Here is a 23,553-nt window from a genome sequence, read left to right as displayed (position 1 = left end):
CTTTGCAAAGAACTTACTCTGTTTATTCATATTTACAAGCACATCATTGCAGACATACACACGTGGCTCCTTGAAAACACATAATCAAGCAAGCAATAGAAGACGACCATCAAAATTAAAAAAGGAAAAAGAGTTGAGAAAAAAAAACCAAAAAAAAACAGGCACAGTGATCTCATTTACCAGTTATTCTGAAAAAAAGAAAACATCAAGAGTGAGTGATCAAATCACAGTATTCCTGTAAGAGCAGAGGCTCTGCAACACTTGAGGGGAATAAAGCCAGCCAGAGTGTACCTGGGGGACAGGTCTGATGAAGAAAGAGGCAGAAGATACAGATACTATAAAGGTAGGAAAGAATAGCCTGTGTACCTCATGTTCCTCTCTTCACAGCCCCCATGCAATCATAACCTATTCTTCACTAAAGCTTGGGTTTCAGAGAGACCCTTTTAGAGGTTTCTGAGTTTTGTACTGCCCCTGATTTCAACACATTTCAAAGTGATTTTTAAACCTCTGTAAGGCACAAGCATATATTACTTCTTTAGATATTTCACTTCTGGTTAAAAACGCTAAGACACTGCCTAGCAAAACACAAAATGCATATGTTCTGCAGCAGAATGGTACGTATTAGTAAATGCAAGATTTTCCATACTACTTTTGATAGTAATTTTCTAATCTTTATTGCTAATAACTGAACCTCCTTTCACAAGGAAAATGCTGAAACTGCATAAAAACATGCAGTCTGAGATTGTAACTGGCATTCTAGTTGGTATATAGTGGAAGACTGCTACGTAAGTATTTGTTAGTAATTTGAAATGCAATTGTAATAGTCAAATTCTCTCTATAATAAAAAGCAATTCCCTTTAAGAAAAAAACCTTTAGCAGGAACACAGAAAAATCTGATTGCCTCAAACCAAATCTACCAGCAGTGTTCTAAGTAACTGTAATTTTATTATGTTAGATCAAATTTCTGCACATAAATTCTAAGACAACATCCAGAAAAACAAGGTAAACTAGTGAACAACATTAAACTGCTTAGGCTTCAAAAAAGTTTCATGCTAGACTTGTCTTTCATTGGCTTATCATAAGAGCTGTCTTAATTAAATGGTATCACCACAAGTTGTACCCTCTTTGCCCAGTTCATTTAAATCGGTAGAACAATTCAGAGCTGACACAAAGAGTAGAGACACCAAAAAGAACAAGACAAAAATTCAAGTATTAAAATTCAGATCAAAAGCAAGTGTCATGGATCTTTGCAGGTCCCTTCTAACTTGATATATGTTATGACTATCTCTGCATGGCATGGGACAAGCAGCCACCTTATTTCTCCACTCTCAAAACAGACTGCGTGGTAGGGCAATAAATTATAATGTAAAATGATTCAGTACTGCTTTAGAAATGATATAATAGGCTATAATGAAGATACTAACTAATCACTTGAACAAGTGACAAGCAAATACATAATCTCATACCTAATCCAGATCTGTGAAGGACTTGTACAACTTCTCTTTTCCTGAACTAATCCTGATCAGTTGAAGATGGTCAACAGTCAACAGTGCAACAGTCACAAACCTGTTCCTTTTTGGCAGACAACAGTTGGTATTAGCATCCAGAGCTCACCACAGAAAGTCAAAGACATTGAAACTAGTTTGATACACAACAGTTCGCCTACCAGCATGAGAAGGGCAAGGAGGTAAAGGACCTCACAAATTTAGTAACAGGATACAGAGAAGTTTCTGTAACCCCCAGCAACAACACATGCTAGGGGAGGAATGGAGGCCCACCATCTGGAAAGCAGCTTGGCGGAGAAGCACCTAGAGTCCTGGTGAACAGAAAACTGAGCGTGAGCCAGCAATTTGCCCTTGGGGCAAAGGAGCCCACTGACCTCCTAGGCTGTATTAGGAGGAGCACTGCCAGGAGGTCGAGGGAGGTGAGCCTTGTCCTCTTCTCAGCACTTTGCCCTGACGAGACACACCTGGAGTGCTGGGTTCAGTTCTGGGCTCCCCAGCACAGGAGAGACCTGGGCATATATTGATCTGGGTATATATTGAAATACATGAAATTCCATCTGAACATAATAAGGTTATGGTCACAAAAAAATAAAGTGATTAAACAATCACTTTTTTATAGCACGAGTGGACAAACACTGGAGTTGGTTGATCAGACCAGCTGTGGATTCTCCCCCCCGAAGATATTCCAGCCCTGACTGGACATAGTCCTGAGAAACCTGCTCTAGCTGCCCCAGCTTTGAGGATGGGGACTGGACAAGACCATCTTGTGAACTCCTTCCATCCTCACGGACTCTGAAGGTGTGGTTACAACTAGGCTGACATGGAATTTAATATCTTAAAGCTAGCTTTAGTATTTTTATCCTACCTCAGTTTGGACTATTCTCTTCTTACAAAAAAAAAAACCACACTACCAACAATTAATTCAGTTAATCGTATTTCTTTGGGAGTATGAAAGATTGATATCCTAACAGCAACCAAAAAAAAACAAAAAACAAACTGAGTTCAGGGCATGCATTTGTTAGAGCTTCTCAACCCTGTATTAACTGGTATTAATGACCATGTTTGTTAAACTAACATGAAAACGTCTCTGTTGTACATTACCAATGTTTGATGTTTACCCAGAGGGGCTCAGACACATGGTTATTGCAGTTGAACAAGTTATTATGCATCAGCAAACTGCAGGCTAGCTCTTGACTCACAGAAAAGCTCTTGCTTTTACAATTTAAGACCTAAGAATAAGTCCCCAGTTGCCAGCTCTGTTCTCCACAATTATCTTTCTCCCAGCAATGTCAGCAGAAAGGCACACCTGTCTGTGCATCAACTGCTTCGGGGAAAAACGCTAAAACCCATGGTTTTAGATACTTTTCATTCCAATACACAAGCAGTTTTTCTTTTGAAGAATTATGGGTATTTGCTTCCTAAAAACTTAGGATACGCAAGAATTAAATTATTTCGGAGGGGATAGCTATTTATCTTTTATTCCTTTTTGTTTCTGTAAAAAACATAAAGATCCAACTCAGAAACAAAACAAAACAACAACAAAAATCAGTCGAGAGCCTTTAGTGATTCTCCAAGATAAAAGCATGTTGTTTGGAAAGAGGAAAGAACTTTTTAAGAAAAAAAACCTTACCATATGACAAAATATATTTTACAAAGAAAAAAATATGACTGTTTCCAGTTTCAAATTTTTGTACGGTCAAGAAAAATCAACGTATCCCCTTTTACATAGAAACACATTAAAGCTAACAGCACTCTATCTGTAAATTATGCGAAGAAGTAGCTAGCTATTGGAAGAGTTAACTCTGCAGTGATGTCTAAAAAAAAAAAAACACAGGCCAGAATTAAATTTATTACTTTTATTGTCTACAGATATATATATATGATAAATAGGAAATACTTAGGCTTTTGCCATGTAAGAAGCATTTTTGAATTTAAGAACCAGATGGATTTAAGTTAATTAATGCTTGTTTATTAATTTTTCTACGAAAACAGCATACAACACCTTTCTAAAATTAGAAAACAAGTTTTTACTAAATAGTCTCTTTCTATGTTTCTCTATCTTGCTTTTATATATAAATCTGCATATAAACAGGTAAGAAGTTCTTAACAAAAACTTAATAGAAAGCTTGTCCTGGCTATTCATTTGGTACCCAGTGGAACTTCAAAGCTTAAGTTTGTTTCTTCTCCTTGTCTCGTTTTGGAATCACAGATTGTATGAAGATTTTAATTGTTGCAGTTTTTCCTGAAAAAATATAGTTTGGTTTTGTAGTAAAGTTGCTTCAGTTATGCAAACTACAGCCTGAGATTTTTGTTATCTTAGTTTAAAACATGTTAATGACAATAAACTACTAAAATATTTTTCCACGCACATCCCAACCCCTGCAACCATGAAATGATCTTCAGCAGAAGGATACAAACACGGAGTTAGTTTAACACAATTTTCTGCAGAACTATCAATTAATGCTGAATAATAGCTATTTTAAGGAACAGATGACAGTAAAGACATTTGAGGAGAAGTCACTATGAGCTCCCTAGAAACAGTTTCACAGAAGCCAAACTTCCTGAGCAACAAAATCCCAGTAGCTGATAGCGTTGATATAAACAGAACCTTGCAGAGTGCCAAAAATCCAGCTGTTCCCAAGGCAGAAGACTGACTCTGTATACATTCTAAAAAATGTACACCAACCACATTCATATACTTCCAGAAAAAAAAAAAAAAAAACCAAAAACATTTTACAAGCAGTGTTAAACTATGAGACAATAATAGATATCAGTAGACTTAAGAGGTGAGTTTTTTTGTTTGTTTGTTTGTTTTTAAAGTAGGAGATTTTGCAACTGCTTCCAAAATAACCTAAGTTCAGAAGTCAGAACAACAGTACACATATAACAAATCTAAGCACTGATAAGCTTGGACATAGAGCTGAAATTCTCAACTGCACAGCAGAGTCTCTCATCCTACATAAAAAAAATCTCAAGCCTAAAATCAATTTCTCCAAGTTCCTTTATAAAAAAAAAAAACAATTGTTTTGGTAATAAAAAGCTCACTAATAAGTGAGCTTGTAATCACTTATACTGATTCATTATGAGAAAATCATAATTATTTTCCAAGGTATTCTTCTCTATAGCAAATTGATGTCACAGTTTTGCCTCTTTCAAAATAAGTATGTTGTTGCTGCAGAAAAAAATGATCACGCCTTTAACATGCTTCTTAAGGAAAAAACCCCTCCTCTTCCATCACCTACAGTAGGTATAAAAGCTGCCAATAGAAGCAATCAATGTAGAGACTGTTTGTAATGCTTCTGCTACGAAGAAAAAGGCAGGGAAAATGTGCAAAACACCTTACTATCTGATTTTCAACTGTCACCACACAGGCTGTGCTGCCATTCAGAGGGACCTCTGCAGGCTGGAGAAATGGGCAGAGAGGAGCCTCATCAAGTTTCATAGAAGGAAATGCAAAGTCATGCACGTGGCAAGGAATAACCCTGGCACCAGTACACACTGAGGGAGGAATGGTTAGAGCCAGGACTACTCAGCCTCGAGAAGAGAAAGGCTCTGGGGGGGGGATCTTACCAATGCGTATAAATACCTGGTGGTATAGAGACCTCAGTGGTGCACACTGAAAGGACATTTCTTGCAGATGCTCCAAACCAGACGGACACAGACTCAGGCAGCCTGTTTCAACGGACCATTCTTTGAGCAGACGTTAGGACTAGGCCTGCTCCCAACCTCGGCTATTCTGTGATTCTATGAAAAGCTCAGGTGATGTTTTGAAAACAATCCTGGCCTTTTCAAGCACTAGAAATATTTCACTTTCCAGGACTCTACATTTTGACCTTTTAAAATATGGCATTTTATCATCTGGCCTCAGAAATTATATTTACAATCTGTACTCTTCTAAAAGAGGCACTACAAAGAGCTACTCCCAGCTCTCAGTGAATGCATGTCCTCAATGACAGGACTGTAAGAAGGTGCATGGAGGCATACTACTGCTGATGACAAACTAATATTAACAATCCCAGTGTATCTCACACAGGAGACTCAAAAGCAAGTGTATTATACTTTTACCCCTCTAAACATTTTTCACAAGGTTTTTACATCTGTCTAAAACCTTAGCTCAGTACTGCTTGTTTATAACTTCTATGTGAATCTACTAAATATTGCAAACCCTCCATTATTACAGTGCATCTGAATACCAAATTTCAATGTTTGTGACAGTTGCCAAATCTCAAAAACATACCCCCATTTCACCCTCATTTTCCGATTTACTTATAAGCCTTCCCCGACACCAGAACTTTCTATAGCCATTTTACTTGTCCCCAAGGAAAGATTTTCCAGATGATATACATTAATTTACATGCAGTTTCTCAACGCCTTCTAAAAAGTGTAATGAAAATTTGGCAGAATCAAAGCAGATACCAGTACCGAGAATATCTTGCTATCAAAACTTTCAAAAGAAGCCATGATACTCATTTACCTAAATGCATATAAACTTCAAAATCTACATTTAAAATTTGACTCAGAACTTACATTTTAACTAGATGCTTTTTGAAGTCAGAGATTAAACTTCAATTATTTTGCATCCTGTTCCTTCTGGTGCTCTACATTCTCATTTCTTTTTGTCATAACATCTTGCTAAGCAAGATGATACTGTTCATATTAAGCTTAAATTGAACAACTCAAACTTCATTAAGCAACTTAATATAAGCTGTTGCTCCCAATAAGTGCTTGAGATAAAATGCCAAGAAGATTAAGAATCTCCGTCCTTCAAATGATAAGCAAAGATTCTACAAAAAATGTCTTAAAAACAGTGAATCTCATTACATGAATTCAGAATTAAAAAAAAAAAAAAAAAAAAGAAATAAAAGGAACGTAAAGAACTTCTCAGTAAAAGATATGCTCGAGAACCCATCTACAAAGGGGAATAAACAGTTAACTATTTGTAAGGCTGGTATAAGTTCCAACTGTTCATCAAAACCTGTGTATCTGACAGAGAATGTGATTTATATCCTAGAAACAAAATTTACAAAAGTATCTAGCTAAATGAAAAAAGTCACGCTTAAGTCTTCTTCTATTTACTTGCTGTTATCAAGGTGCTGGTCATAATGACCACAGGAAAAAAAAACAGAAAAGAAAAATAACATCATAATCTGTAAATTGATGACAGCCCAACAAAGAACAAAAGCAATGTCCTGGCAATGCAGAATGAAATTTAAGTAATATTTGTGTGTAAGTATTATGTGCTCTGAAGATAAAAGGACAAGATAGTAATGAAAACATTTACACTTAAGAAAAATACTGATAAAATGCATTCATCTATGTTATCCTAGCAAATACACTTGAAATAGAAATTTAAAATAAGCCAAGTTTGACAATTTCCTACTACAGTATTTTTTTTTTCCTATTTTTAAGCAGGACAAAGTGTATCACTGGCCTAAAGCAACAAAATTATGCAATGCATATGCAGGAAGTCACCGTTTTTATGTTATGTTCTATAATGTGCAGCACTTAAAACAAATACACTATTCTGCATTTTTTTCAGCTGAAACATCTAAATGTTGATTTTAAAAATAGAACACCACTTTTAAAACCAGCTGTGTTTTAGAGCAAAAGAACATGGGAAAACAGTTAAGCTATAGTGAACGTGGCAAACTCACAACTTACTTAGGAGTTGAAGGACCTCTTGGCCATGTTCCATCCTCATTCTTCTGTTCTATCACCAGTACCTACCATAAAAAAAAATAAATCATAAAAACACTTTGGGCAACCTTCAGCACATCCTTTAATATACCTCAGCAATTTTTGAGTAAAATGGCAAGATCTTAAAGAGGTCAGAAGACCAATCTAAACAGAATCTATGGATTTGTAGAAATCATGTCTCTACAACAGCCCTGTTAAAAAATGGAACCAAAGGAATTTTGCCTCACATAACACAGGTAAGTAAAAAACAAACAAACAAAAACAACAACATTTTTCCGCCTTGATATTCTGAAAATCATAGTCTTGAGGGGTTTTTTGTTTGTTTTAAGAAGCATTCATCTAATACTGATTTTCCAAACAGGACAGTTGTCTAATGAAATTCATTTAACTCAAGTTGTTATTGGTACAAACGGGAGTACAGAACACTCAGTCCCAAACACAGGCAAGTGCCATTTGAAACGCCTTTGGGTATTTGAGATATCTGCCCTATGCTGGCAGACATGACACAGGACCTACAAAAAGCTCATGCCTTTCTGGCTTGACAGCTGGGATAGCCGAGATCATCTGAAATGGTAACTAGATTCCAGTATTTGAACTGAATCTAACTCTTCATTCTGAAATGAAAATAATTATCCCTAATTTTATGCTGATATTTCAGGACACTAACTGCCAAGCTACACACAGACATGCATACACATATGCATTTGTCCTCAAAACCTTACACAAATCATGCTGCCATTTGGAGGTGAAATCATATTTTCAATCTGAATACATTAAGACATGCCATTGAAAACCAGCTTTCTACCATGAATAATTTTCTGTCTGGAAGATGAAGGTTTGCTATCTTTGGTCTTGAATGCTAAAAAAACAAGTTCTGCCAATATTTCCTTTTGGTTCTCAGAGACCACTAAATTAAAGAAAGATGCAGATGTAAAAGTTCAATGGAATCCTTAAAAGCTCACTTCAAAAACAAATTGAAAAATTCAAAACAATTTATAGTTTATAATTACATGGAAAAAAAGTAACTATTATATTAGATAGACTAATAGGATAACTATCCTTAAATTAGGAGTCTTGACAATAAAATTAACAACCTTGTGTGTCAGCAAGTACAACTGACCCAAACACATGCTCTGACATGGTATTTAGCATTTTCAGAAACCACAGTTAAACTCTGTTTTGAAAAATATTTGTTCTGCTGAAAGTACAGATGTCACCTGCAGATCTTTTTATGGCTATATTAGACCACGCGTGCTTCACAGTTAATGTTTCACTGGAATAGAGGCTATTTGCATGTTATATCTCTGAGGCAAATCTTTATTGGGTCCTTACAGCAGGACCTCTGCATTGTGAAAATTAACTGTGTGAGGGTTTAAGTGCGCGTGGCATGAAGTTAAAGGGCAAAATAGTTCAAGCTGTTATTTTGGTGCACTGATTACTTACCTTCCATGCCATAAAAGAAAACTGAAGCACAGCATAAATACTGCTGTTGAGTAGGCCAAAGCCAAGTATTTCAAGGTAAAAGGAAATATTTTAACACAATCTTGTCTACAACTACTGCCATCAAATCTTATCAACTCATATTTTGCACCATGATCGCATGAACCACAGCTGCTGAAAAAAAGCCAACTTGATTTGAAGACTAAGAATCAATGTAATCTGGAAAGATATTCTGATGATAAAATTCTTCAATCAGATCACATTTATATTTGTATAGCTTTATTCTCATTTGTAAAGTTAAAAGAATTATCTTGTAAAAATACCTTTATAGGAAGATTTTTTTAAGTGATGATGTAGTCTCATGCAAAAACAGGCTTTTGAGCTCCTATCTCTATAGTTCTTATCTGAAAAAGATTTCATTTTTTCTTAACTTCTTTCTGAAATCTAGACACTGGAATTTGAGTCTTCTATTATCCTAAATTTAGGTTTCATTATAGAAACATATTCCGGATCCTAGGAATATTTTATTTCAGGTTTTTACTAAGTTCAAGTCAGCAATGTAACATTCATTTACTTCTAATTTAACAGGAGTGATAAACTCATCTTTAATTATGAAAATACGCCTGAAGACTACTTTTACTCTAAGTTGTTTAAAAAAAAAATAATCCTCTACCCCTGACACCATCTATTAGGACAGGAGTTAAACTGCACTTAAAAAGATGGAAAATGTATTGGAATGAACTACATTTTCATGAGCAAAAAATAAATGCATAAAAAAAGGAAATGATATCACATATTACCTGTCCCTGATATAAACCAGCATCTTGTATGGTACTATCTGGTTTATTCAATGGTTCAAAAGTATTACTCATGTATTTGTTCCACAATCTGGTCTCCTTTTCACCTGGAATATTGAAGATTTTTCTTATCTCTTTTTCAATTGTATCTGTTTTGAAAAGGAGAAAACAGAAGGTTAGCATTTAAATAGATAAACACTATTAAGTCAAATAAAATATCAGAATTACTATTTTTTTAATACTGAAAATACAGATCAAACTGTAGAAATGGCCATACAACTACATCATGCTGTAGCAAAAGCAGGAAGTTGCCAGTTAGCATGCCTTTAAGATAGAAATAGTCAGAGGTGTATTTTATTCTCTCCTGAATCTCCTAGGAAAGCATACCAAATAAAGAAAAGTGCGTAAGTAACAGATGACAGGAGGTACCCCTTAGGTACTGCCTACTCACTTCTCAAAGTGTGGTACCACAGGAGTGTGGGTGAATAGGGAATAATTAGACATGAAATTGGCAACAACAACAACAAAAAAAAGGGGCTGAGAGGGCAAGTCCTTCTGTTCCTCTTCTTAAATCAATCCGATGTTTTTCTAAACCTTCTACTACCCACATTCCAGTGGAATTAGCACTGACCACCACAAACACATACTAAATTTAACTCTCACACTCACAGAAATTAAAGACTACTCTGCAAAACTGAAGTACAGAAATATATTCTAGAAGAACCATTCAAGATTTGATGTTCCTGAAATATTTGTAATGAAATGGTCTGCCATCTCCTACTCTACTTGCCAGAAACATAATTTTGAGGTAGCATAACTACTGCGTACAACTGGAGTTTAAGTTCATAATTAACTCCATTCTCCTTATGCAAAGTCAAATTTATGAAAGAGTGCTTTAATTTGAACTAATATGTGCAGTGCTACATCACAGCAACCTCACTTTGGTGTTTTTAAATTGGTAAATTCATAAAGCCCCGTGGCAGTCAAGCCTTTTAACAACTAGAACAGAAAACAAAACAAGAGTCATGAAAAATACAGTTGCCTTCCTGATGATCACTAAAAACACTACTATTCTCAGGATAAAAACATCAGTGCTGAAACACTAGAATTCCCGTTGCCCTCTTAAGATTCTCTTCTATTATCACTGCGCTAAATATGAAAAGTCAAAATGAGACCTGATGCTTAGAAGTATCTTTTAAAAATACAGCCATTGATTTGTGAAATGCACGACAAGCCATCAATGATATTTGTATTCAATTGTCTGCAATATCTACAATCTCCTTCTAAACTACTCAACTTATATTTTAGTATGAAAGCAACTGTTTAACTGGATCATCTGTTTCTGTAACAGATATACGCAAGGTAGGAGCTATAAGCAATGCTTTTTGTTGACTTTTTGGTCAGAACCAGTTCAACCAATGCTTTCAAATAACTTATCTTTGAACGTGAGAATGAATCTAGCTGGCACAATCTTCCAAAAAAAAAAAATCTAGATTTATCAATGGTGTTTACTAGAAAACAAAATAATTACAAAAGATACTTTTTCATTAACTTATTAATAACCATGAAAATTAAATATTTGAGCATTTCAGCTCTTACTCTTAGTAAGTATTACATTAGTACCTCCTATTCCAGCTTCACTCAGAGAACTGTTATGGGACGGGAAGCATCAGTCCCATCAGATGAGATACAACATACACTATGTCTGAGACCATGGGAAGAGTGCATTCCCACCAAGTATCACTGAACTGTTGGCTTATGGCCTAGGATGTATGTGCCTGTTCAAGTACAAATATGAACAAAAAGGAAAAAAGAGAACAGATGCACAATCTAAGCACTATTCTGCAGCACTATGTAGAACAGTCAGGGTGAGACGATTGAGTTCAGAGGATCCTAATCCAAATACACCCTGGCTCCTAAGGGCTAGTGCTATTACATGCACTGTCTGAAGGAAACTGCAGCAAGATGTTAATCTGTACTAAGCAGCAGTAATCTCAGCTTCCTAAAGAAGGAAAAGGCTGGTAGTCACTGATTCCACAACAAACTGTCCTCAAGGGCAGCAAGCTTTCCATTCTTTTTTTCTGCAGCAAATAAATGGCAGAAACAAGTCATAAAGCCATTTGCCAAGACCATTTACTGTCAACAATCCCCAAAAAAACATAGATTCAGGGCCTCTGGTGTAATCTTCTATTAAGTTTATCAGCTCAGTTTTGGAATCGTTTTAAGGCACTGCAGATGCAACTTGACTCTTATTCACCCGTAAATGAGGCTACAGACAGTCTTTCTGTCATTTTCTCATTTGTAAAAGTCTTAACTAAAGGTAGAAGAAGTCTACAGATTCTACAGGTGGTAACTGAACTGTTTTTATACATTCATATAAATAAAACTCCTCAAGAGTTCATTAACTCATTTTTACTCAGAAGTCCTAATGATCAGCAACAACCAGACTGAAATGCTTCCTGAACTATGTCTAACTCACTTTCTTTTATACTAAAACAATCAAAATAAAAAAGGCTTGGTCATCAGTCTTTAAGATGTGGTGCCTCCAAGGTCAGAGTCCTCAACTGTAGGAGATCTCCAAGAAGGTCCAAAGAACACACTGGATATGTCCAACACAATACCAAGAAAGTGACTGTCATCATCAGGTCTGTCCTCTATAATTATTTTTTCCTACCTTGTACTAACTTGCTGACATACAGTCTAACTTAAGTTTCTACTTGAGCAGAAAAACAAAGGAATTGCAGGAATAACACACATTTGAAGATCAGCAGGTGAATGTTATATTGTGCTTAGAGTATTTAAGGTTCTCCAAAACCTTCTCTGTTTATAAGAATTAAGGAAGGTCTTGTCCTGACCTTTAATAAATAATATAAGTAATGATGATGGGTAGAGGTACTAAAACTTCTTGAAAAGACCTAAGTACTTTTTCTCCACTCACCTCAGTGAAATTGATATTGACTTCTGCACTACAACACTTCTGCAGCCCATCATCACTGGCATATGCAAGCAAGGGTGAACAATATTCAAGGTTTTGTAAGATTCCTCTTGCATATTATTTATTGATACAATAAGCATCTCTGCTCTGCTACAAGCTCTATGAATACTAGAACTACCTTAAATATATTTAATGTAAGGACAGAAAAAAAATATCACGTTATTAAGAGATAATATGAGAAATGCAGGAATCAGTTATTCTTTCACTCTTAAAACTGGTCTTGATTTTTCTGGTTCTTTTTCTGTGATATCAACTCTTTTGGATGTCCTGGCTAGAATGGCACAGCTTTCTGCTCTCCTTAAGAAGATTCAGCTTCAGAAAAGAGATGTTTTTAAGGCTTCCAAGAGCATCTCATCCACATCTCAGGAAACCAAATAAGGTCAGTGTCTCGAACAGGGTTGCCAGTGAGCCTGATCATTACTTATTACCCTTTATGAGAATTTTTCTCATAATTATCATTCTCTCTATGCTAAGAAAAAGTGAACACACATTCAAGTAATTCCAGAATGGTTGTTCCAAAATGTCTTGTTTCTGATTAGAGAAAGCAAATATCAGAAACTCATCCATTATGTATAATTCCAATGCTAGAATTTAATTCAATATAGCTGTAAACTAGCTTGTATTTGGTGGTCCTCAGGGAAAGATAACACGAAATTGTTTTTTCTAAGTTTCTAGGTTTGCTTAGAGACTAATGAAGTACATGTTGCCAATATAAACCAGATCCCAAAAAGGCCAATTAACACACAACATCGAAGCCTTTTTTCAAGGACAGATTTTACATTTTTTTTTATTCTGTTACAAGCAGATGATTGTCTGTTTAACTTGAAGATTAAAACCTAATGAGGGAAAATTATTCTGTTTTTAAAACATGCATTCTGCAAAAAACTAAAGGGTGGCAAGTATAAACTACTACAAGTTAAAGCTGAAAAGTCTATGCTGATGTCAAGTAATTAAGAGTAATGGCTGGGCTTGACTTTATGCCCTTGGCATAAAGCCCAATTTTAACTGCACAAATATACTTCTTTGAAAGAATGTTGTCTCAGAAAGACAAAAAAAATAAATATACCAAAAAAGTGAGCTTATGTGATCAGCTATATCTTTGTATACATTCTGATTGCTATTTTCAGAGACAGATATGTTTTTAATATGGTTTCAAAAACTGACACAATGTTTAAAGAGCAGCAAAATAAAGACACATATTTAATACAGGACTCAGTTACTCTATGAAAGCGTGTCTGGCCTGCCACTTCACAGCCCAAAGAAGTTTACTTTTGTAAGTCACCTTTACGCATTAATTTACAAATCCAATTCATTCTTGTGTTTTGTAATACACCCTTCTCTTTATGTATGACTAATGAAATACATCTATGGAAACATATGAAAAATTGCACTTCTTATACACCAAAAGCCAAGAAAAAGAACAACGGAATTCAATTAAGGTAATGAAAAACATTTGCACTTTTTAGAAATCAAGCAGAGTAATCTCTAGAGTTAACATAGCTGTCTAGATAAAATACATTTTTTTTAAATTGTATTAAAAATATTATTACTATTGTTTAATTTCTCATTTTGACCCAAACAAGACTAGTCTCATTCTTTGTAATGGTTACAATGCCCATCTATCATTTTATATAGAGATTTATTTATTCAGAACTCACTACAATGTACTATTTAAACAAGTAACAATCATATAATGTTAAAATAGTTCCCATACCTATTGTATCAGCTTTACTAAATCTTCGCGTGACAACATTGTTCATATTTCCATTTTCACAAAGCTTTAATTCTGTTAGATATACTTCTACTTTGCAGTGCTTTACAAACATACCCTGTTCAACAACCTGAAAAACAGATTAACATGAAGTATCAGTCCAAACATTTTTATAAACACACTTCAAAATATTTGAGACCTCTTAAAAAAAATAAGTTCAGGGAAAGCAAGACACTTAATAAACGTCAAAAACTAGAACTGAAATTCTACTGTAACTTTTTAGAAATACAGCATACTGAAAAGTAAAAATTTTCTCACAACCTTTGTGTCTTATCTGTGTATAACACCACGATTTTCACAGTCTTAAGTACAGTGGAAATCACAAATATTCATGCTTAATCTAAAGGTAAGATACTTAATCAAAAGATAAACAGCAAAAGTTATTTTTTATTTCAGAACAAATTCATTGTATGCTGTTTCATCAAAACATGAAGAACTAGTTTTCACACTTAATGAATACTTTTCAAAACCAATACACACTACTAAATTATGGATATTGCATAGCTGATTTTTAAACAAATCTTGTATTTAGACAATACCTACAAATATCAGCTATGTTCTGATAATGAATACATCCATTTGAAATTTCAGCTACTCATTACAGTTGTTTGTAATTGTTCACTTTAGTAACTCCTACTACAAACTAGTAAAGTATACAGGAATTCCTCTTTTATAAAAGTAAAACATAGAAAAAAATATTCAGGGTCACCTCTTAAATGTTTTTCCTTTTGATCTTCCAAAGTGTAACTGCAGTACTTAGTCATGTAGACTGTTCCCAAAATAACCATCACCCTGATATGTGATACATCTGACAAATATGGTTAAAAAAAAAAGCCACCAGCTAATAGCTAGAAGAGATCTGCTGTACAAATATAACTTGTAATATAAATTGTATGTATGCGCTATAGGAACAAAAAAATAATGAACAATTCCACTGTTGTTCAGTTGTTTGCCTTAACTATCATGGCTGGCAGTCATTAGATTTAAATAAAAAATGTGTCTTAAATTGAGCAGCTTACTCAGGTTTTCAGCTACTAGTGTAACAACAAAATAGTTGCAGTAAACAAAACTGAACAATATCACTAAGACATTTCTGAGAATAAGATTTACAACTTAGTAGATGTATTACTATATATAAATTAATGTTATTTGACATGGATAAAGCACAACTTTGTATCAATTTAAAATTTGAATTCACATTTCAAACACCTTCCTTGTGTCCCCCTCCTACCCTAAAAAGTAGGGGGTAACAAAGGAGATGAAAGAAAAGCATCAAATTATCATGCTATCACTATGAAAAAAAACATTAAGACAGACAGGAGAAAGAATTGTGAACAAATGAGAAGAGCATCAAAAAAAAAACTACCCAATTTGAACTTGAATATGTATCTCAGATGACAACTACTGTTCATATTGGCAGAACATAATAAACCTATGCCAGTCTACCTGGTGACTCATTACACCACATGCATTTTCCAGTCACTTCCTTCCAAGTACAAAGATACTTTCATTACCTTCTCTCTCCTTCCATTTCCCTCTAAAACCTTAAAATTGCTGAACATTTACAAGGATGATATAAAAGCATTCAGTTTCCTGAAACTCATCTTCAGGAACAACAGTACTAAATTGATAATACATATGTATATTTGAAGTAGAGCCATTCTGATGGATTTCAGCTCTTAAAGAACTAAAGAAAAATGGAGACATTCCAGGCTTGTTTCTGTAAAAAAGAATGTCTCTATGTCTCTTAATGTACTAAAGAAAATGTTAAAACAAAATTTCCTTGCTGACCAAATGGATCTTGAAAACAAAAATCATTCCATAGCTAAATCTGGCAATTGTTTGAAAGGAACACATTTGAAGTAAGCGGACAGCATGCATGTATTTATACCATATTCACGTCAAAGAGGGAAAAAATTTTATTACACCAAAAAGCATATTGAACTATGTTCTAATTATAATAGACTTTTTCAGCAACTTTTAAAGAATAGAAATATAGATCTCCATAATTTAAAGAATATGCCCTAAAGATCAATTTAAAATGCATTTGGGTATGTTTGCCATTTCTAAAGCTTAGTAATTCACTCCAGTGATGATGCAAATTAAATCACTATTCTGAAAATATTGAGAAATAATCCAAACAGAAATAATTATCTCATCAGTAAACTGGTAAAACATTATATTACCAATATTAACAATAAGGATGACAGGTTCTAGAGCAAATAGTCAAATATGTTAATTTTTGACAGTCTCATACTGATATAGGGTCACAGTATCCAGTGTACCATGGACTAGTTATATTCAGATAACTTTTTGTTTTGTTTATCTTTTTGCTTAAACAAAAAACTACCATAGCAAGTTGCCAAAAACAGAAGATTCTGCTCTTCAGGAGAGGAGCAACCAATCACTCTGCCAGTGTTAACTCTATTAGAACTAGACTTTTCACTAATACAGCCAATACAGTTTTAGGGTTTTATACTTAATTACAAAATCATTTGCATTAATAGACTTACAAGCTTCTAAAGCAAGATCTTCTCAAAAAATCTTGAAAAATTAGTGGGATTATTTCCAGAAAAAAAGCATTATATTCTTTGCATCCTTTTTTTCTCAGTTTTCAAAATTTGAGTCTCTAAAATGTGAATAAAAATTAGGTATGTATAAGCAATGAAAGCAGGATTTGTCTATATAGTCATCACAGGCCAAGGCTTAAAACCTTCTAGTAAATACAACTCCTAATGAATTCCTGTGGATTTCCTGCATTTTGCAGGACTACATTTGAATCACATTCATCCCAGTAGGTAAGTTAAGAGTACCTTGCGAGCTATTGGCTCTTGACCTTCCATCAGCGTGTACCAGCTAACTAGCCTATTCCAGCCTTCAGTTGGCAAAAGGATGTAGTCCAGCTCATCAATGAGATGTTCCTTGAGAGACTGAGAATCACCATCTGTAAGAGAAAGATATTTTTACTTCAGTACATTAATTCTGCTAAGCTTTTAAAGAAACATTATTTTTTCATATAAATAGCAAACAATATTTTCTGAGTCACGGTTATGGCGTTCAAAGCAAAACTTTTGGAACTATTCCGGCATGCTATTCAGTACACAGATATCATACCTATTACAGGTAGTATTCCTGCTCTCATGAATGCAAAAGAAAACCACATGCAATCATGAGCACCTATCTTGTGATTGCACACAGCTTTCAGAAAATCCAATCCATTTCCCCACCTTTGTACATATTTCCACATCACCACGGACACTTCCATTTCATGTTACTGCCACATCTTTAACTGAATAGGAAAGAACGGGTAGCTACAGTAGATTGCGGCAAAGTTCGAAGTTATTCACTCCATGACAAACTGGGAAAATGGCCTGGTACAATCCTCCTATTTAAAGGATCCTACGTGCTTTGGAAACACAGTCCCTACCAAATTCTTCACAGGGACAGTGAGGCAGTACTTGAACAACATACAGCTTGGCAACCTCTTACATAAGTAGCATGCTTTTAGCTTTGGTTCAATGCTTATTACAGTAGCAAGACAGCAGCTATTCTATATGTGTAAGAAGTGATTCTGGATCTGCACCACTGCAAGCCTCAGACAATGAAGGCAGCTGTCTATCCGTTTGGAAGTATACAGCTACAGGGCAGCAAACATCCCTCTATACACAGTGAGATCAAACAGGGAGACCCAGACATTAATCTCCAAAGAATGAAGCAGGATAACAAGCTTAATTAAGTATGAAGATATATACGAAGAATAGACTGTAATAAGTAGACAATCTATTTTCGTTGTCCTACAGGAATAAATTGTAGAAAGTACACAATTAAAACTGAGTGTAAAAGGCTAAATAACCTCAAACTGCTTCAAATATTGTCTCTCCTCTTGGAAATATTTTTGTAAATAATATTTCTAAACAAAATGAAGATGGTTACCTACGTTTTTCTATAAGGACAAAAATAAGATCTGAATATTATATGCACATGAAAAGCACTAGTGTCTCCTCTGCACAGATTTAACAAACAACATAAGGCATCCTCAATTAAAAAAGATCTCTGAGCATCAAAAACCATAGCATTTTAAAAAAGTAATCATCCTTTAATAACAACTATATTTTTTGTGTGCATAAGAATTTAGTAAAACTAGTTTTAACAATAACTTTTCTAAAGGAGGTCAGCACTATTGAGGACATTTAAGAGATGCATATTCACTTTCTTGTGGGAGGAATGAACAAGATTCCAGCTCACCAAGACTCTAGGAATCTCCCTACTCCACTGTATATGCCACAGCTTCAGTTAGCTTAAAGCATTTGTGGCTTTATGGGAAAATGAGGGAAACAGGAACACTTTTTGCTTTAGTCACTAGAATGGTGGAAACACAGGAAAAGACGGATGCAAAGCACTCTTCTACTTCTGTTAGTTTACTGCTGGTTCTGACTCCTCCTTTCTCTCTCCAGCCAAGTACTTTGCCATGTGAGCAAAACATGGTAGAAACAGATTGTTCTCAGTTCATGCATTTTTAAGTGTGTGATATTTGTTACTAACATTTAGCTTGGAGATGACAAAAGGATACTGTTTTGATAATACATAAACTATCTAGACTAAAGATGACTTGTTGAGCAGTCAGAAGGTACAAATGGTTTGCATGCAATTTTCTGCAACAGAAGTCATAAATTACTTAGTAGGAAGAGCTAAACAAAGGAAACCCAACAACACATCCCCTAAATACAACCAGGCAGCTATTAATATTATGAAGTTATTTTAGAAGAGGGGATAATGAAGTTCAGAAATCGCCACAGTATTTGTTGCAATTTTAGCAGGAAAAATCACGGGCTTCAACATATTCTCTTTGCTTAACTACCTTGCTCCTAAATACTTCAAAACTCTTCAGGATTTTTACTTCTCAAAACCAATGTATGATTTCAGCTGCTTTTTCTTAATTTTTCCATATTTTTGAGTAGCAATAGCAAAGATGGAAACACTGCTACAGACAAGTTGTCAGATACCGTTTAATCTGTTGAAGTATGTGCAAGAAGTGATTCTAGATTTGCTTACACAAAGACAGACTTTTATATTGTGGTATCAGTAAATCTGATACGTACTTCCAATCTGGTTCAATTATAGAAATCATTATGGCTGCAGCACCCGTTTCCTCTTTTTGTCCAAGAGCTCTGCAAGACTCAGCATGTCAGTCAGAGAAGAGATGGTAAATATTAGGGATATCAAAAGGAGCCCAACACAGAGGGCAACAAAAGGAAAGGGGAAGAAAACCTCAGATTGTGGATTCCACTTTGGGAGCCATAATACATACATTGTTGAAGCAAAAAGTAAAACGGAATTTCACATGAACATCTCAGTGAATACACAGGAAAATCAAAACACACTTATTTATAGAAATAAATATAATTAATGTGACCTAATAAATGAGATGTCAACGAATGTGCCTGTTGAAAAAAAGACTTTCTTCTTTCCTTCAGTCTATTTCAAACTATCTGCAAAAGTAACAGCTTCCAAGAGCTTCAAATTTTGATTCAAAACTGTCTTCACTGTTTAGGAAAATCTATATTCAGGAGTTATATCCAAGAAACATTTGCTGAAACAATTTATGACTTACACGAGCAATTCTTACTTGGCCCACTCCATGCTATGCTTCTGGTGGTTGGTAGTACCATAAGACCATTTCACTGTAACTGGGAGTAGATTGTAGAGAGAAACCCATAAACGTGTATTTGGGTCCAAATATCTCTTTAAAAAGTTCATAGTGCATTTCTGTACTGACCTGATATTGCTAAAAGAGTTTGTAAGTAGAAGATAACATTTGGATTCCATTCCATCCTTCTGGAGCCTCCGGCATTTTCCTATTATAATTTTTGCAGATCCTTATTCCCCCAAAGAATCCCTCTGACACTGACAATTCAGTCCCTCATGTGGAACAGTTTTCTAATTATAAACAATCAGCTATTCTAGATAACTACTTCCTTGTTGCTTGCTTTGCTCATCTAATGTTGACTATATAATTCTTCTTTTGAAGATGGTGTACTTTCATCATATCTGAGTATGCTGGAATTAACTGGAGTCTCTGCCTGTTAATTTACATTGCTGTCTCTTCATCTATATGTTCTGGAAATAAGGGATCAGCATTTAAGTAACATGAGCACAACATGCTACATCAGTTTTCTGAAATTATTTTCTTGAATTTAGTGATAGTTTTCCTTACCACTGCGTTGTACTGAAGAGCTTGAGAAAGCAAGCCCATTTTAGATGAGTAAATCAGGTTCAAAGAGAATAGTATGATAACAACCAGTGTATACAACAAACAGCTTTATTAAGTGTCAAAGACAGGATTAAAAAACATAAGCATTTTCAGGTTCTATTTATACTACACTAAAAACCTAGTACAGTGTATTGCTGCTCTGCAGTACATGAAGCACAGCTCCTACTTGGTGATTGCTAATGCCCTTAATTTTAAAACTTCACACAGGAACAAGAGCTGCCAGACAGTAACTGGATGTATGGTATCACTGCCAGTGCAGAGTTACATTTTTAGAACCATGCCTAAGCAAACAATGAAGTTCATAGACCCCAAGGTTGTGTTTATTTTGAAAAGGGTGTGTCAAAATGATACTAAGAAAAGTCTGTCAGGAATTTTTAGCAAAAATGGCTAATATGACTTTAGATCTGGATGGCTAACCTCAACACAGACTTCATGTTCAAAGTAACTTCAAGCATAATCTGAACACATATTAGATTAATTTATCAATAATCCTGCACAGTGCCTTGCACATCTAGAAGTCACCTTTTTTTTTTTTTTTTTTTCAAAGTGGTTAGACACAGAAGAAAGAATAAGCTGTTGCTGCCTCACTGAGGATAAAAAAGGATGTTGCTACATCTGATTTCACCGACAACTGGCACCTGAACATGACTGCTTCACTACCAGATTTACTACAAGATTGTACAAAAGAGCTAGATCCTCATACTTCAGAAAAAAAGTCACTCACCTGGAGCAAAAAGACCTTCAAGATTTTGAGTGAAGAGAGCATATGACAATACAGCACCTCCTTCAAAGGCACTGATACTAGTCACTGTCAGACATGCACTCACAGTGACAACTAGTACAACATGGTATGACAAATCCCATTAAAAAGGCAATTGTTTTTAACATAACTTGTAAAATAAAGAGATATGAATTATGGTTGAGAAGTTTTGAATTAAGGAAGTCATAGTTCATCATAAACCCTATCAAGTTTTAAAAAATTGCACTACTATTCATAAATTATGTAGTACTATTATATTTTCTGTAACTACAAAGATGAAGACCAGTTAGGTATTGGATTTGTATCCACTACGTTTTACAGATTAAATAATTATAGCTTTAATGCCATTTAAATACTAGACACCGAATATAAAATTTGACCTGAGGACTAATTTTTTAAAGTATCTGGGAGATAATTCTGAGACCTACGCCCACAAATCTGACAGTTCAGCAAGAGTCAGCCAGAACTGTGCAATTAAAACAGTGACAGAGTTTAAGCATACTTAGAAGACCAAAAAGCATCAGGAAACTACCCTCAGTCATTTCTGACCACTTTATATTATCACTGAATTATACACCACCTTTTCCTTAAATATTCAAGAATCAAAGTAACGGTTTAGGGCTCGTTTACAAAAATAAATTTTATACTTCAACTTAAAACATTATCTTCAACCAACTATTTTAGGTCAGCTTAAAAAAAATCTTGGTTAACTCAGGCTAGCTATTTGTCAACTCAACTAAATTTCATCTCCCAAGGTATTCCAAGCCAGCATAACAAACTAGTGATTTTTATATTATTAAATATTTGTTTCCATTGCAACTGAGTTCCTACATTTTTATAAATGAAGTTTTAATTCATTAGGGAAAGCTACTCTAGTTCTCTCGTCACTGTCTGAAAAAACAAACAAACAAGCAAAAAACAACAAAGGTTCACCTTCATAAATGCTGTAATTTACAGCAATTTATTAATTTACACTATTGACTATAAAAAATGAACATTCTGTGACAAATTTACACTAAGCATTAGTATTGGCTTATGACACAAACAGAATCAGTTACCTTTGAGAAGTCCAGAATTATCAATAGGACCAGGGTACACGTTCTGATCTCCCATCTGGTATTTGTCCCAGCTGTCAAAACCAACATATTTTTTCCACTGTTTGAACCAGCGACTATCCACTAGATACCTGAAATGGAAGAAGACAGGTAAGCTCATTACTGGCAAAATCTAAAGAAAAGTAACAGTATTTTAACATAATTAAGAAGTTACACATAATAACATAATTTTAGAGGGAGAATTTGAGTGGCATCTCAAGTGGATGTTTCTACCACAGCTGCTAGACTATTACACCTTTCATGTATAGTCACTTCAGGTATTAAAAAAGGAAGTTAAAATTCAAAGGTGAGTGTGATCTGTATGCTACTACTCCCCATGTTACCAAATCACTCTTATTAATGCACCTGTATATGTCAGCCTCTGAAAATGAAGAATGTTTTTGTGCCTGGACTGCTAAACATTATCAGCATCTCCTACCAAAAAAGACTTGTAAATTGTGAGGAATTTAAGATCCCACTAATCAGTGGGCAAGCACAATTTTGCAAGACCACCGATACAGCATACTAGATGTTGAAAAATAGCAAGTTTCAGAAACATTTTCCTTTTTAGCATAAAACATCATCAGTTTTAATTCCCGTTCTCAATTTGTGAATTCAAGAGATTCAAGTTATTATACCTTTAAAATTAGACAGTCCTTTAACAAATGAGAGATGACTTTCAGTAAAATATTTTTTCTGCTGTAGTTTTATTTATACCATTCATATGCAAGCCCCAAAACTTTGGAATTCTGATGTCCTGTCAAGAACCTGAGCGTCTAGGTGTCTTCTTTTGAGTTAGCATCAACACATACAGTAAACGTGCTGCTTTTGAGGCTGTACTAGATGTTCCTGCTACACACAACTAACAACTTCACACTTCCATATAAAGGAAGCTCTCTAAACCCAGCTTCACAGCATTTCTACCCAGGTTAAACTATTGCTAGCTTGGCTTTTACTGAGTCCACTGATATCTAACATGTTATATTTCTTTTTAGTATAGAATTTCATTAAGATACCAAATTTCTTTGGTGATCCCATTTGTTTTTCCCTAAAGACTCCACTTTCATTCTTTCTTTTTCCTAAAAGCATCTATCTCATCTCTTCTGTGTACTAACCCTTTTGCTACTGACCTATTACATGCCAGAATACAATTATCAGGATGAACGACTGCATCAAACTAGAGAGCATAGGTAATCTTCATTCTTTTCTCCAGCATTTGACTA

The 23,553-nt window shown here is 34.8% G+C and overlaps 1 protein-coding gene across 2 annotated transcripts in view; it reads right to left on the bottom strand.

Annotated features, from left to right (window-relative positions):
* Positions 1 to 23,553, bottom strand: part of USP15 (ubiquitin specific peptidase 15) — a 71,970-nt gene that overhangs the window by 34,118 nt on the left and 14,299 nt on the right. For both annotated transcript variants that reach the window (XM_032185992.1, XM_032186002.1), the window contains exons 2-6: positions 22,295 to 22,422; positions 17,019 to 17,149; positions 14,149 to 14,275; positions 9,443 to 9,588; positions 7,167 to 7,228 (exon numbers count right to left, since the gene is read on the bottom strand). In XM_032185992.1, coding sequence (XP_032041883.1) covers positions 7,167 to 7,228; positions 9,443 to 9,588; positions 14,149 to 14,275; positions 17,019 to 17,149; positions 22,295 to 22,422 — 594 coding nt within the window. The remainder of the gene's footprint in view (positions 1 to 7,166; positions 7,229 to 9,442; positions 9,589 to 14,148; positions 14,276 to 17,018; positions 17,150 to 22,294; positions 22,423 to 23,553) is intronic.

This window comes from Aythya fuligula, chromosome 1 (genome assembly GCF_009819795.1).
Source record: "Aythya fuligula isolate bAytFul2 chromosome 1, bAytFul2.pri, whole genome shotgun sequence".
NCBI classification, from domain to species: domain Eukaryota; kingdom Metazoa; phylum Chordata; class Aves; order Anseriformes; family Anatidae; genus Aythya; species Aythya fuligula.
The sequence above is the reverse complement of the archived record's forward strand: the minus strand, read 5'-3'. Positions and strand labels throughout refer to the sequence as shown.